General features: G+C 39.1%; 1 protein-coding gene across 1 annotated transcript in view; it reads right to left on the bottom strand.

The window, feature by feature from the left end:
- Nucleotides 1-12,490, bottom strand: part of ZDHHC2 (zinc finger, DHHC-type containing 2) — a 78,134-nt gene extending 65,644 nt beyond the window's left edge. The window contains exon 1 of the mRNA XM_012662902.1: nt 12,239-12,490. Coding sequence (XP_012518356.1) covers nt 12,239-12,490 — 252 coding nt within the window. The remainder of the gene's footprint in view (nt 1-12,238) is intronic.
- Between the last annotated feature and the right edge of the window lie 3,281 nt (nt 12,491-15,771).

Here is a 15,771-nt window from a genome sequence, read left to right as displayed (position 1 = left end):
TGAAAATCTTACTTGTTGATGTTCTTATTGTTACAATTAATACTGACAATTTAATTGCATATGACTCATGCACAGAAAACAATAAAAAATAACCAATTTTTCATCAAATTAGAAAGGATCGTTTTGCTTTTGAAGTTTTTATTCTATTTTCATAATAAAATGCTGTGGCCCCAAGGAAAAAACTTTTTTTCTAGTGTGGCAGGCAATGTGTTAAACAAAGATTTACACTTCATCTTGAAGGTTTCTCTGGCTACAAAATTATCTTAAATCCTACTTTAATGCATTCTGGAAAAAAATTACTGACTTTTACATAACCCTAGAGCAAAAGACATTCTAAATATAAACTGCTCAGTAAATTAGTAGAAATTGTTCTGTCAAGGCCAGATAAACACCTTCAGAATAGAAACAAAGGTTAAGGATAAGGCATCCATGGTACAGAATTTGAACCCCGAACACGTGCTTTCCAGTTTGTACTTTCTCAGTTACTGTAAAAGCCAGTCCTTATATTCTTAGCAGTCTTACCACAAACACTGTGCCAGTCAACCTACATTCCTCATTGGATCTCCACGCAGGTCCTTGAAAATTCATTTTGCAATGAGAAAACTATAATCTCTCTTAAAAGGCAAATCAATGATGTCATCTCACTTAAAACCCTTCCAAGGCTTTGCACTGAATCTACAATAAAGTCCAATCTCCTGCCCTTAGCCTCAGTGGTCAAGCATGATCCGGCTCCTCTTATCTCTCCTCTAAGATCACTTCTCCTCACCAACCCCCTTGTTTACTAAGCTGCAACCACACTGAGCTTCTGTTTCTAAATCACACCAAACCTTAGTGTCTTTACCCAGGTGTGAAAAGCTCTTTACCTGACTGCACACCTGGCTCACTCTTTATCATCCTGCCGGTTGCAGTTTAAATGTCAGCTTCTTCTGTCTAGTTAGTCCGTGCAATCACCATCGCAATACATCCCTTTTTTTTTTTTAGCACTTAGCACAACCTGTCATTATATTTATTTATTTATTCATTCATTCATTCATTCATTCCATGACCCCCACGGAGGTTTATATCCTGGCTTTTTGCCACCTGTTTGATGTTTTACCTTGGCCCAGCTACTTAGCCTCTCTGAACTTTCTCCCAAACGTTTATCTCACTGGGCTGTTTTTGGAATTAAACTAGGAAAGTAAAAGCACCTAGAATAGCATTTGGCATGTTTTAGGGGCTGTTAGTTGAATACAGAGGACAAACACATCACTAAACTGCAATGTTAAGAGTAGGAGTTCCCTAAAATTTAGTGCTAACAGTTTTATCCACATTCTAAGGGAGGAAGCGCACAGTGAATATTTAGCTTCTAGTAACACTAAAGTTTTCTGGAGGCGAGATGCCAAGTTGTTAAGAATAACTTGCTGGAAGACCTTTCAAGTGTGAATAAACAGAAAAATGCAGGTGAATTACAATGTGGGCAAATTAATATAATGAGAAAAAAAAGAAGCCAGTGAATTTTTAAACTACGTTTTCCACCCTACCCTTCCCAGAGCTCCTTTCCTCTCAACCCCAGCCACACCTGTGCCCACCACGCCCTGTCCAGACAGGACCTGCCCTGCACTAGAATCTCCACGTGAGGTGTAGAGGTGTTGTGTGATCTGGGGAGAAGCAGGACTTCCCAGGTGGTTTGGTGCATTTCCGCAGCCTCTACCTCTGGATTTATATCTAACAAACTACGCTGGTCTAAACTACATGCTAGGGATTATCAAACCACCATGGAAAATGGCCCAGAAATTATTGGCGACCTTTTCCTGGAGAATGGCATAATGCAACATCAAAGACAAAAGTGAACAACAGTAAGTTAAATAATATAAACCAAGATACAGGAAGTGTCTTAGTTAATAGGTTATGGTCCAGAAGATTTGTTTTCTGGGTGGTTAGGCCTCTAGGTTAGCCATCAGCATTGTTTGCAAAACAGTATCAGTAATATTACAAAAACTTGCTACCTTGTGTTAACGGAAGCCTACTGAGTTTGCAACATCCAAACACATCTCCCCCATTTCTAACACAATGGACCAGGAGCTGCCCTCACTCTTTCCCCATCTGCTGGGCTGTGAGAGCAGGGGTTCATTTCGCTTCGAGTCTTCAGTGACAACACCTGAATCAGTTTGCTTGCGCTGCCATAACAAAGTACCACAGACTGGGTGCCCTGAACAACAGAAATTTATGATCTCACAGGTTTGGAGGTCAGAAGACTGAGATCAAGGTGCTAGCAGGGTTGGTGTCTCCTGAGGTCTCTCTTCTTTGCTGGCAGTGGCCACCTTCTCTCTGTTTCTTCATATCATTTTCCCTCTGTATCCGAATTTCTTCTTCTTAGGACAGCAAGTCACATTGGATTAAGGCCCACTCTAATAACCTCATTTTAACTTAATTACCTCTTTAAAGACCCTGTGTTCAAGTACAGCCACATTCTGAGGTCCTGGGGTTGAGGACTTTAACCTAAGAATTCTGGAGGGGCACGACACAGCTTACAACACCCTCAAAGGTAAGACTGCAGCTCTGAATGCTGGGTGGGGGTGAGAGGGAGGGATGGGGAGTCCGATGACAAGGCATGAGAACGCGCTAAAGGAACGACAGGAAAGGAGCACTCGTTGAATGCTCTCTATGCCAGGGATTTGTGCGCAATTCAGTTAAACCTTACAATAATCTGTGAGGTTGGTATTATTATCATTTTAACACAAAAAGGTAAAATAACTCCTAACGTTATTCAAGTCTTGATATATGGTGCTGGGATCTACATATAGGCCTGTCTGACCCCAAAACTCTTTCAACGATTCCACGTGACCTCCCAGGATCGTGACATCTGGTGCCTGCTGACCGTGCACCCACTGGGCCTCTTTGTCCCGGGCAGCCATCCCTCCTTTGGTGGCTCCGAGTTATCGGCCTGTCTGTGTCTGACACTCCTGCCACTGCTCGCTACTTCTGATTTGGGATGCTCAGGAAAACAGAGTTCGAAATGTCCTCTTTTTGTCACCCTTCCTCCACCAACCAACTTAAAACATCTGGAAATGTCCAAATTCTACAAACTTTGGACACAAATATCTGGTCGTATCTCAGAGTAGTACCTGAATTTGGTCTTTCCTGAGCATCTCACTTCAAGAACTGGGGAAGGATTAGGGCTCTGAGTTTCTAGAGCAAGAGTGAGATGGTGATACTGGGAAGATTAAGAGATGGGACGGGCGCTTCCTGTCTCCATCCCAGCAGTAGAGGGAAAGAAAGGTAATTCTTGAGGTCTGTACTGCCCGGGCACAGTCCTAAGGTACATTCCTCACATGTAGAAACTGACATTAAGAAAGACAGAACACGGATCTGTCCCGGAGTGGTAATTCTTAATTGTTAAATTTATGGAAATCTCCAAGTGAGAAATGTGTTTCTCCCTCTCCCCGAAACAACACCATTTCCCTATTATTATTATTATTATTTATTGTGGTAAGAATACTTAACCTGAGATCTACCATCTTAACCAGTTTTTAAATGCATAATACAGTATTGTTAAGTATAGGCAAAAGGATGTATAGCAGATCTCTAGAACTTATTTGTTTTACATAACTTAAACTTTATACCTGTTGAATAGCAACTCCCCATTTCCCCCTTCCTCCAGCCCCTGACAAGCACCAAACATTCTCTTTTCTGTTTATTTGAGTTTGACTATTTTAGGTACCTCATATAAGTGGAAAGATGGAGTATCTGTCCTGTGATTGGCTTAGCTCACTTAGCACACTGTCCTCCAGGTTCAACCACGTTGCCACATATGGCAGGATTCAACATCATTTCTTTAGCACTTTGATGACCAAATCATCGCTCAAAATATCTAAGTACCTCTACTCTACAAAAACAGATTGTGTAAAATCTAACTTATCTGATTGAAGGCTGGGAACACATTCACTGAATGTGTGTCCTTAAATCATCAGGAATGTGCAGGTCTCTATCAGTTCTAAAAGGGGACAAAGACTCGTGGCAATGGTCCTGAAAAACTCACTGCCACGTTCATCCTGGCAAAGGGAAGGACAATTCCTGTATCACTGACTGTGCTAAGCAGTGGAGATAAATAAGGAAATCTGATCTCAGGGCTGGTCCCTTTATCTTACTGTCCTCATTTCAAAGCTTACTCAATGGAATCCTATAATCCCTCTGTCTTGATTTAAAATAGAAGAGCTTCTCAGTGCCAGCACGCTGTGCAGATTTCAGAGCAAGTGTTAAGTTTGCTTATCCTGTTTAGATCCAGAGTCATATGGGTCCTCCCTTTTCTACCCAGGGCTACAACTCAACGCCAAGTTCCTACAGTCACTGAATCTTTTCAGCTCCAACCCCCTCCTTTCCAATTCCAGATGCCCTTCTTGAGAGAGGACCAGAGAGGCCACAACTAACTCCTAGGAACAATAGGAGTCTATGGTGGACACTACACCCTCGGCAAAGATCTGCCTGGTTCCCACACAATGCTTGTCTACTATCAAGGGAAGGTCAACTAGGGATTTATATCCTGAAACATCCCTCTCATTAGTTAGAACCAAAATTTTAGAACTGGAAGGGCCTTAATGATTATCTTGCCCAATGTGACTACTCATCTTTCTTTCTTTTTTTTTTTTTGAGACAGAGTCTCACTATGTTGCCCAGGCCAGAGTGCTGTGGCATCATCCTAGCTCACAGCAACCTCAAACTCCTGGGCTCGAGTGATCCTCCTGCCTCAGCCTCCCGAGTAGCTGGGACTACAGGCATGCGCCATCATGCCCGGCTAGTTTTTTCTATATATTTTTAGTTGTCCAATTAATTTCTTTCTATTTTTAGTAGAGACGGGGTCTCGCTCTTGCTCAGGCTGGTTTCAAACTCCTGAGGTCAAACAATCCGCTCGCCTCGGCCTCCCAAAGAGCTAGGATTACAGGCGTGAACCACTGCGCCTGGCCTACTCATCTTTCTTATATATGTATGCATGCATGTATTTATTTATCTATTGGTAGCATGTGAAAGTCCCACTTGTATTTTGGTTATTTCATCATTTTAAAAATATATACCATCAGGTAGAAACAATTTTTGTAGTATATTTTTTAATGTCATTAGATCAGTTTCTTATTATCTGGTACACTCAGAATTATCGCAGAGGACAACACTGAGAGTACTCTATTTTTCACCACCAAACATTAGCTGTTTGATTTATCAAGTAGAAAAGCAAAAGATGCTTCTTTTTATCTCTAGGGAAACAGACAACCTTCTAAAACTACCTCCCATGGTTAGCAGCTACATGTTGAGTATTATATGACCAGAGAACACACAGACATAACACATTTAAAAATTAAACCAGTATTTCTAGGTTCACAAAATGATTTGACACTTATGTAGTACTTTACAATTCTTCAGAGAAAGAAACTGTATAAGGATGTAATTCCAGCCTTTGTGTTTATGATGCTTATTGGTATAAAATTTATAGTGGCACACTCAAAGAAATGAATTAAAAGATTTAAAACAACACTAGCTCCGGCAATAATTGTTGCAGTATAACACTGGGTGACAATATCTATTAAAACATGCAAGAGTATTGAGCTATTCACTAGCTCGCCCTTCAGTACTGGGTTACTGGGAATTAGTATTTTCTTTTGTAACTTCACTGTTATATATTCATGAAATAAAGTTCTCACATACATGATCTTTAATCCCAGCTGGAATTACATGATGCTTTTCCCTTCTTATTTGCAGAGAATCATACCCTCACCCTATACTGCATTTACCTATAGCACTAGCACAATCTATCTGACAGTAATTGCTAAAACAGTATGTATATTCAGTTGCAGCAAAAAGAAATTTGAAATAATCATAATCTGGCAGACCACATGTGAAAGATTTGTACAACTACTTCTATAAGACACAGCATGTTGTAATAGTGCAATATTATACAAATACCACCTGTTTATATACTAGGTGTATTCATTAATGTGAGAAGTTCTAAGAAATTGTATAAGCAATTGAAGAAGACAGGCATCAATATTTGGACTGAGTCTCTTCCTCTGCTCAATATGTGAGCTGCATCTCATTTCCTGTCTCTCTCTCTCCGCTAATTATATGTACGGATTTTTGCTTTCTGTTCCTAAAACCATTTCTTACCCTGGACCTGTAGGCAATACAAAAACTTTGCTATTCATTCGTGAATCCTGTTCAGTCCCTGTGCTATGGATCAGAATCTAGTTCATGATTAATACCACGGATTACGGATGCATCCATTTCCTCCATCCTCTCCACTAGCTCCTGTCTACCCAGTTTGTGTACCATTTTCACTTGCTACCATGTTGTTCTTTAAAAGGATTACATTTCTGTTACAGTTTGTGCTCTGAACTCTCTGGTAACTCAAAAACTGTTGTTGAACTTTTGACTGTGTACAGTAACACAGAGGCTCTCAAGTTCTCTGCCCTGGGCAGGCCTGATGGCCAGTATTCTCACGAGGGACACGCTACCCAGTAATGAAGGCTACCACATGGGCGAAATGGGACGACTGACAATCCTCTGCCCACCAGCTCTCCTGCTGAACCACGAAATGACAAGGTATTAAAAACTGCTGCAGCGACAGTGGTACACCTCAGGGATACCTCGAGAGACTTTCAAATTCGGACATGTTTATAAGGACATGTATAGGCTTCTCTGGAATCACACTTCCATCAAAAATCACCTGCTCCAGACAAACAGTATGGTGGTCCTCAAAAACTTAAACACAGAATGACCATCTGATCCAGTAGCTCCACTCAAATGTAAGCAGGGACTTGAACAAGTATTTGTATATACTATTCTAGGTAGCATTGTTCACAATAGCCTAAAAGGTGGAAACAACTCAAATGTCTATCGACGGATGAATGGATAAACAAAATCTGGTACATCTGGTATAAAAAATGAAATTCTGACATATGCTACAACATAGATGAACCTTGAAGATATTATGCTCAGTGAAATAAACCTGACACGAAAGGACACATATTGTATGATTCCACTCATATGAAGTACCTAGAACAGTCAGCTTCATAGAGGCAGAAGGTAGGATGGTGGTTGCCAGGGGATGGGGAAGGGACGAATGGGAGTTACTGTTAACGGGTCTGGAGATTCAGTTTGAGAAGATGAAAAAGTTGGATGGTGGTGATGGTTGCACAGCATTTTAAATGTACTTAATGTCATTGATCTGTATACTCAAAAAATGGTTAAAATGGTACATTTTTACATTATGAATATTTTACCACAATAAAAAAAAAATAAATCACCTGCTCTAGAGCCTATTCTCAAACCACAAATTAAGCTGTAATTCAACTTTAGCTAATGTTTTCTCACCTCTGGTCATTTACACACTGAAAAGTTTTTATTGTTTAATACTTCAAAAAAGTAACGTCAGAAATGGTAAGTAGAGAAAAACAAAGCTCTGTTGAGATGTAGTTGTCTAGGCATTTCCACTTGCTAAGTGGCTCATTCATGAGTCTCCCCAGACTCTCAGTGCCTGAGATTCAAAAGAATGCTGAGGCAAAATGACAAATTCCACTCTTCTCCGACCTTTTCCAGTCAATAGGAAATAAATTAAACTGTGAATGCAAACCCTCCGACAGTCTTGGCTCCTAGCCTGATACATGTGTCTGTCTTTGATAACCTTAAATCGGAGTTAAATTATGTTCAGAATACTCTAAGAAGGCTGGGGCAAGGAAAGGGGGAATTGAAACATACTTTAGAAAGTCACTCCTTTTTAAATCTAAAATGGGTAACAATTTCAGCACTTTAAGGGGAGGTGTTAGTTATCTCAAAACTACTAAAATGGACTACGGTATCTCTGGGCAGTGTTGGTGTGCTTCTTGCAAACGCATTTCACTTACTTTTTGAAGTGATTATTTTATAAGTATATTGGGGAAAATATTTTACACATTCCAAATTGTTCTTAATTACTTCATTATTATTACCATAGATATATATGGGGATCATTTATTATATTATAGATATAAAGATAATTTATCTTTTAAATTTTCAAATGAGTTCTACAGTTAATATTTTCTTAATTCTTATTACAGATGATTACATTTTAACATCCAGAAAGAAAAAAGGTATTGTATGGTTATATTTGAAACCATAAAACTATTACGAACTTGTTTATAAATATCTGAATGATCAAATAATAAAAAGCTAAAATAGATAATCCTCTCATGAAAGATTCAATGTTCTTTGATGCTTGAAATGTCTATCCCACTCACAAGGTTCAAATTAAACAAACCCAGCTGACATTCATTCATTCATTCAAGAAACATAATGAATCTTACTACGTGTTAGCCTCTGTGTCAGGCACCAGGGCTACAGTGGTGCATAAACCAGACATGGTTACTGCTCATGAAATTTTCTGTAGATTATTTTCAGATAATAAGAAAGTAAAGGCTTTTAATCTGAATTGAATTAATTCAGACAGCCCAGTAATTCATACGCTGGTATATTGATTCTTTTAAATTATGTTCAAGGTTGTCAGAGTACAGTTGGCAATATATTCGAAACAAGAGTTCAATGTCCACATTGTTAATAATCCTCAGTCCTCATCTTACTTGACACTTGGGTACTTTTGTCAAAGTTGTTCCCTCCCTCCTCCCCAATACCTTTTCCTCCCGAGGCTTCAGGACAACACACTCCCTTAGTTTCCCTCCACTTCACTGGGCGCTCCTTCTCGGTCTTTTTTGCTGGTTCCTACTCATCCCCTGAACTCTCAGTGTTGGTCATCTCTGGTCCTCTTCTCTGTTCAAATTATTAATACATTCTCACACGTGGTGGGAACAAATGTATCCAGTGTCAAGTCTTTAAATCCATTTATATGCTGAAGATTCCTAAATTTATTCCTCCATTCCATACCTGTCTCCCAAATGCCAAACTCATATATGCAACTGCTTACTCAGCATCTCTGTTTCAGTGTCAACGCACCCGTTACTGATGTAAGGCAACCCCCACCCCCACCCCTACAGCCTTCCGCATCTCAACTGGTCATCCTTCCAGTTCTTCAGGCCAAAAACATGAAAATCATTTTTGACTCTTTTATTTCTTTCACAACTCACATCTGTCAGGAAATTCTGTTATCACTACTTCAAGAATACACTCAGAATTCGACCACCTCTCACCATTTCCAATACCTGCATCGTGGTTTGACACACCATCATTGCTTACCTGGATTGATGCAGGAGTCTAGGCTACACTTCAGCAAAAATGATCTTTTTGATGCTCCTCAGTATCCTGCCTCAGTGTTTTGTTTTGTTTTGTTTTGTTTTAGACAGGGTCTCACTCTGTTGCCTGGGCAGTGGCATCATCATAGCTCACTGCAACCTCACACTCCTGAGCTCAAGTGATTCTCCTGCCTCAGCCTCCCAAGCAGCTGGGACTACAGGGGTGTGCTACCACGGCTACTTTTTGGTTTTTTTGTAGAGATGGTGTCTCACTATGTTGCCCAGGCTAGTTTCAAACTCCTAGCCTCCTAGCCTCAAGCAATCCTCCTACCTCTGCCTCCCAACATGTCAATGCTTTTAAGTGGACTATTCCCTCTGCCTGAGATGCATTTTTCCAGAACATGGCATGATTAAATCCCTCAGCTCCTTCAGGTCTCTGCTTAAATTTCATGAGTCCCCATTCCCCCCTGGCCACTATATTTAAAAGCAAAACCTCCCTCTGGCATTCCCAGTCCTTCTTGCCCTATGTCTCGCTTTTTGTCATGAAACTGATGACCCTTTAACAAATAAATATAATTTACTTACTCATGTTTCTTATTTGTTCTCCTTCCTCCAACTAGAAATGGAAGCTCCAAGAGCTGTCAATAGACATTTTTTGAATGAATGAATAAATTAATAGTGTCCAATAAATTATGGATAGTTAAAATGCATTTTGGATTTTGTAATTATCTGTTAAAAGGCAAGTTTATGGAAACCTATAGTGAATCACTACCCTTCTCTCGCTGACCTATAGCTCTCAGTTCTGCATATTTTAGTTCTCAGTATGTACTAGTCCTGGAATAAGTTGAATTTCATTAAAAATATTCTATAGTTAACACCCTGAGTAAGTCAAACTGGTCTCTGCCCTATATCTTTTTGCACTAACTGCCCTGACTAGAGATGCACGGATAATCACTTCCTAGTTAAGTACATAAATCCCTGACTGCCTTTCTTCCTAAAACATGTCACATGGATTTGCCCACTTAGTGGTAAACCTGATCACAAAGTAGGCCCTGCAATTTGGAGTAGGTTTATGACTTCCAGTGTGAGACTCATAATTGAAATCTTTTTCTTTGTCCGTAAATGGCATCAGGTGTCTCTCATTATAGCTCAAGCTCAGCTGTTCTGGAGCAGGGCTGCCTTTCCCGCTAAAGTCTTTCTGGTGTGAATTATGTGTACATTACAGAAACTATCTGAAATCACACCATCCCTCACATCTGTACAAATCTGGTGAAAAGCCACATTTCAGATTCAGCTGCTGACCTCTTTGAGATGACCCATGGACCCCCAAAGGGACCAGGGACACCCGTCTGGATTTTAAGTCACCCCACTCCAATATACCCTTCAAATATGATGAAAATCCTTTTACATAATGCAATGAACACAGAGAAAAATTTAATTTTACCTGTACACAAGAAAATAGATACTTATGGCAAGGCATTTTGGTTTTCCAAATTTCACTGAATTATAATCAAATAAATTAATAAAGTTCTTGGAAACACATGAACTTCTTTTTAAAAGGATTATATCTTTTCTCAGATGATCATGAGAGCCAGGCACAGTGGCTCACGCCTATAATCCCAGCTACTCAGGAGGCTGAGGCAGGAGGATCACTTAAGCCCAGGAGTTTGAGACCAGCCTGCTGAGACCCCATCACTATAAAAGTAAAAGTTAAAAAAAAAAAAAAAAAAAAAAGACGATCATGCAGATAGACAACTACCTTGAAACTATTTTACTCTGTGTATTTGGTTTTAAAAGACTTAGAGAAAAAGGTTTTTTTTTTTATTGTTTCGTGTGTATTTTGTTGATTATACTCCTCTGGACCATTCTGCTCCTCTGGGGTGCCAATGGCAGTGAATAAATCCAGAGGTCAGATTAATTTCAGTATGGCAGGAATGCTTAATGGGACACTTCACATGAGGGGAAATTTCAGGATACCATGGAGAAGCACTGGCAGAGAAATAAAAGCCAGCCACCTATAAAGCACTTCTTCATTTGCATTTTTTAAATGGAATCAACAGCATACCTAAAATGAACTACCATCAAGTATGCATTTCTAGAGTGAAGTGCTAACACAATAAATGCAGCATATATTTTGCTCAAGAGTGTCTCCCAAATAAAAATGGATTTTTGTAACACTTCAGGCACTAACCTTTATCACTGAATTTAAAACATCATAGTCAGATGAAACATCAAATTAGGAAGAATGCTACATAAATGTTATAAAATGTGATGTTATAATTCTGAAAGGAAAATTTTCAAGCAATCACAGCTGGTTTCTTCATGGCTATCATATGCTTCTTAAGAAATCATGGCAGCTACCTTCTCCCCACTGTCCCCTACCCCTACCCTGACCCCCTGGCCCTGGTAATTTCACTCTTTCCACTCTCAGTATTTGATTAAGAAAAAGATCAAGATATTATAATAAAATTCCCTTAAAGGAATTACAAAAAAAAATTTCAGCAACTGGACTATTAAAACCTTCATTCCATTATGTCAGGCTTTGATTATTAATTCTCTGTGGTATTTTTAAATGTTAATACGTAATAATAGAATTCCACATAATATTAGAACTGTCTGATGATCTTTGGAACATTGTTTTTCCAACAGACAGCAGTAAGAATCTATGCCATGTTCTAATCTGTCACTTTGCATGATAGACAAGGTAGTATTCCTACAGTCATTACAGAGTGCTGGAATCTCAGGGGACCCATGAATCCACTACTTCCTAGAGAAGAGAAGGCTGGGAGATGTGATACAACTGTCAAAATACATGAAATCAGCAGTATAAATTATTAAAGTATGGTTCTATTTTTCTGAGAAGGAAAATCACAAATTTTCCACCAAGATGAAAAATAAAAGCAAATGAAACAAACAAACAAAAATCAATGAGGACCACCTCATTGAGAACTCCTCAGCCCCATATGTATTAAATCTCTGGAATATATGTCTCTCTTTTTGTTCATTTGTTTTCCTGGCATTTCTCACCACAGAAGCCAAAAAAGATCAACTACCTGTGCTTGCTGAACCCTTCTGCCTGGGGTTTGGGTGCAACCGTCTCCACTCAGACAGCTGGATGCTCTGCCCAGGCCCGTGATGCTGGACCCGCTATTACACAGGTGTAGGCAGCAGTGGTGGCCCCAGTGCTCTGTGATGACCTGGCCTGCAGCCCATTCCAAAGGCCTTTCCTTGAGAGGAACGTCAGCTCCATTTCCTCCACCTTCTTTTGGTTGCTGTCCATTTTCTAAACGAGGTTCTCCAGTCATCCCGTGGATTCAGTGTTTCCTTCACGAAGTTCCCTGCCCAGTTTCACCCACCAGGTCACAGGCCCTGAGCTGGGAGCAGAGACAAAGTGGCCCATGCACTGGGTAAGAAGGGGGAGAGCTGAAACCACCACCTGGTTCATAGTGGGGGCGAGCATTGCTGGTCATAATCCCACCCTGAGATATTTGTATGTGGTAAGATTTCTAACGGGATTTGAAATTCATTGCTACTTAAGTGCTCCCCCAAAGCTCTCTTTTTACTTGCTTTGAGAATTATCTTTTCACATCGGTCCAGCAACCAATTCACAGGTTCCTAGGAGTGGCATGTTTTGTTTTCCATTTCTGCTTTCCTACCACTCTGCTGAGGAAGGGGCAGTCTGAAAGGTAACACGTCCTTTCCTCATGCCCAAGCTGATGAGAAGCCTTTGATTTTTGGGTTTTTTTTCCCAGAGGCAATTTTTTTTTCTTGGCTATTAGGAGAAGATGTCTATTAAGTTGTTCTCTAAATCATTTCTGTGGGGGAAAATGCCTGGCATATAACAAGGATTCAATAAATGCTTTTGAATGAACCCTACTCAAACTACTTATAAGCTGACCTCTTTCTAACCTTGTGGAAACACACCTTTTCTAGAAACAATTAATCATCTTAATTTAAGAAACCATCCCTTTGGCTTCTGTTTAATTACTGGAAACATTCGTGCAAGTATTTAATGTAATGGTATAGATGACATTCTCAGTGAGCATTTGAAAGCAAAGTCTTCTACAACAAACCATAGTTTAAATTGAGCTCTGACTTCTAGATCCTATCCTCTCACTTATTTGCATTATACAGTTGGATGATCTCATACCAAAAATGGGTTGAATAAGACTAAGTAAAAATCACGCGATTAATTCATTCAACACTTACTGAGTATCTCTACACGCTGAGACTGTGCTAATTGCTTTACAAATGTGATCTCTAATAGGGTTTAATAGCAAACGGTAATGCTGCATTGTATATCAAAAGAAAAAGAATTCTCTGACACACTAAACGGAACCAAGAAAGCATTAAGCAGAGTCTTTTCTTCTACTCTCCCCACGAGTGCCTCCCCAGGCCTGGACCATTTATATTAAAGTCAAATGGCTGCACAGATCAAGAGTTTGGGATATATCAAATGTATTTTACACATCTGAATTTTGGATTTGAAGAAACGTTGAGTTTTTATCTTTCTATGTACATAATTTGAAATCTTCAAAATATTTGATAATATCAAGAAAAGTCACAGAATATATTTTACATCATTATTGTCAACAAGAAATAATTTCTAAAGCGGAAATTTAAACATTAAAAGTTTTGTATGCATCCGTTTTCTACGGATGTGCCTTATATTCCATTTTAAACTATTTTGATACTTACAGATAGCAACATCTATATTCCCAAGATCATCTGTCCTTTTTTAAAAAATGCTTTAATGTCCTACAGAGTTTTTAAGTGATAATTTACCAATAACAGGAATATATTTCTTTTTCTATGTAACTCAAATTCATTTCATCATGGAAGGCAATTTAGAGGCCCACCAGTTTCCATTCTTGAGCTTGCAAGTGGCCTTGAATTAACGGTAGATCATAATTTGACAAAATCCAAGTAAGAGGTTTTACATATTTTATTCTTAAGGATGTTTGTTTGTTTAAAACAAGGAAAACTTGGCTGCATATCTTTCAAACTGACCCCTAGGTGTATGGACAAATTCTTTTAATTCTTAAACATCTTCAATAATCACTGTGGAATATAAGTTGCAATTATTGCCGAGGGATGATTATTAATAAAGAATGCAAAACTGTGAGTAAAACCTCAATATTCTAATGGTCTAACTTCTAATATACTCAGAAGGTCAGCAAACTACTGCCCAAGAGCCAAGTCTGGCCTGCCAACTATTTTTGTTAAAGTTTTATTGGAACACAGCCACGCCCATTTGTTAAAGTATTTTCTATGGCTGCTGTCTACAATAGCAGATTCGAGTAGCTGGAACAGAGACCACATGGCCTACAAAGCCGAAAATATATACTATCTGGCCCAAATTATAAAGTCTTCAAAAACTCTGAAATCACTGTGTAAAGACTGTTGACTTTCAGAGCTCTAACTCTTATTAAACAGCAACAAAGTTTAAAAGACTTGCTAAACAACTTCATTGGGCTAGGAAGATTTGGTGAAGGGTTTGGTGGGAAAGGGAGCCGTTTCGTCATCTGCACCACAGCAGCTAAAGTCATCGTTGACACCTCCACTAGGTAACTTGGAGAAAGGACACAGAACTTGTAGCAACTCTTGAACATTTAACTCTTTCGTCTACAAATGCAAGAGGGGGTTGACCTAGATGATCACTAAGCTTTTTAATCTCCATGATTATTTAAAATGACTTAAGCAAAACCCTAAGTAAACTCACAACCATCTGAGTGCACAAGCTAAACATCTACGAGCACCTGCCTAAGATGAGAACAGGGAAGTGATACATTTCAGAAAAATGGAAGCCAAAATGGTTAAACAAGGGTATGTGGAAGTTTCTTGTACAATTCTTGAAACTTTTCAGTAAATGTGAAATTATGACAAAAATAGGATAAAAATAGTTAAAACGATTTTAAATGTTAGCACTTAAAAGGGAAAACTTCAGTTACCTTCCTCATCAAGCAAAGTTAACGTGATAATAGCCATAACAGATCTGTAAACTCAAACATGCCAGGGATGGCAGACCACCCCTACTCCCTCTAATTCTGCATCCTGAAGTGCCACCTTACCAATTTTACCCTTTGAATTTGCCTTACTTTACATAAAACAAGCTAGCTAATAACTAAAGGGATCACAGATCGGTAAGATACAAAAGAAGCCAGAGGTGGAGAGAAGAGCAGGAGGAAGAGGAAAGAGGAGTGATGAGGAAAAGGAAGGGATGGAGGGGGAGAAATAGGAATAAAAGAGCCTAGTTAATCGACAAACTAGATAAACATGTTCCAAATGATTACAAGTGTAACAGTCCTTTGTGATCTTGTCTTTGGGAGAATAGGAAAGCAGACTTAACCGAAACACTTGACTCTCATACAACATATGCACATCTCATATATTTTATATGTACACATACTCCAAAAAGAGATATGAGTTATTTTTATAAAATACAAACACTAGGCAAAAATTATGCTAACTGAAAAAGTGCCTGGAGAGCCACATACATCCACATGGTTAAATATAGAAAGTAACTGTAATGAGAATCATTATCTCCAGTTTCCAAGGATACCAGAATAAGCACTACTCCTAAATT

Source organism: Propithecus coquereli, unplaced genomic scaffold (assembly GCF_000956105.1).
Source record: "Propithecus coquereli isolate 6110/MARCELLA unplaced genomic scaffold, Pcoq_1.0 Scaffold79, whole genome shotgun sequence".
Taxonomy (NCBI): domain Eukaryota; kingdom Metazoa; phylum Chordata; class Mammalia; order Primates; family Indriidae; genus Propithecus; species Propithecus coquereli.
Note: the sequence above shows the minus strand (reverse complement) of the source record. Positions and strands in the feature narration are given on the sequence as shown.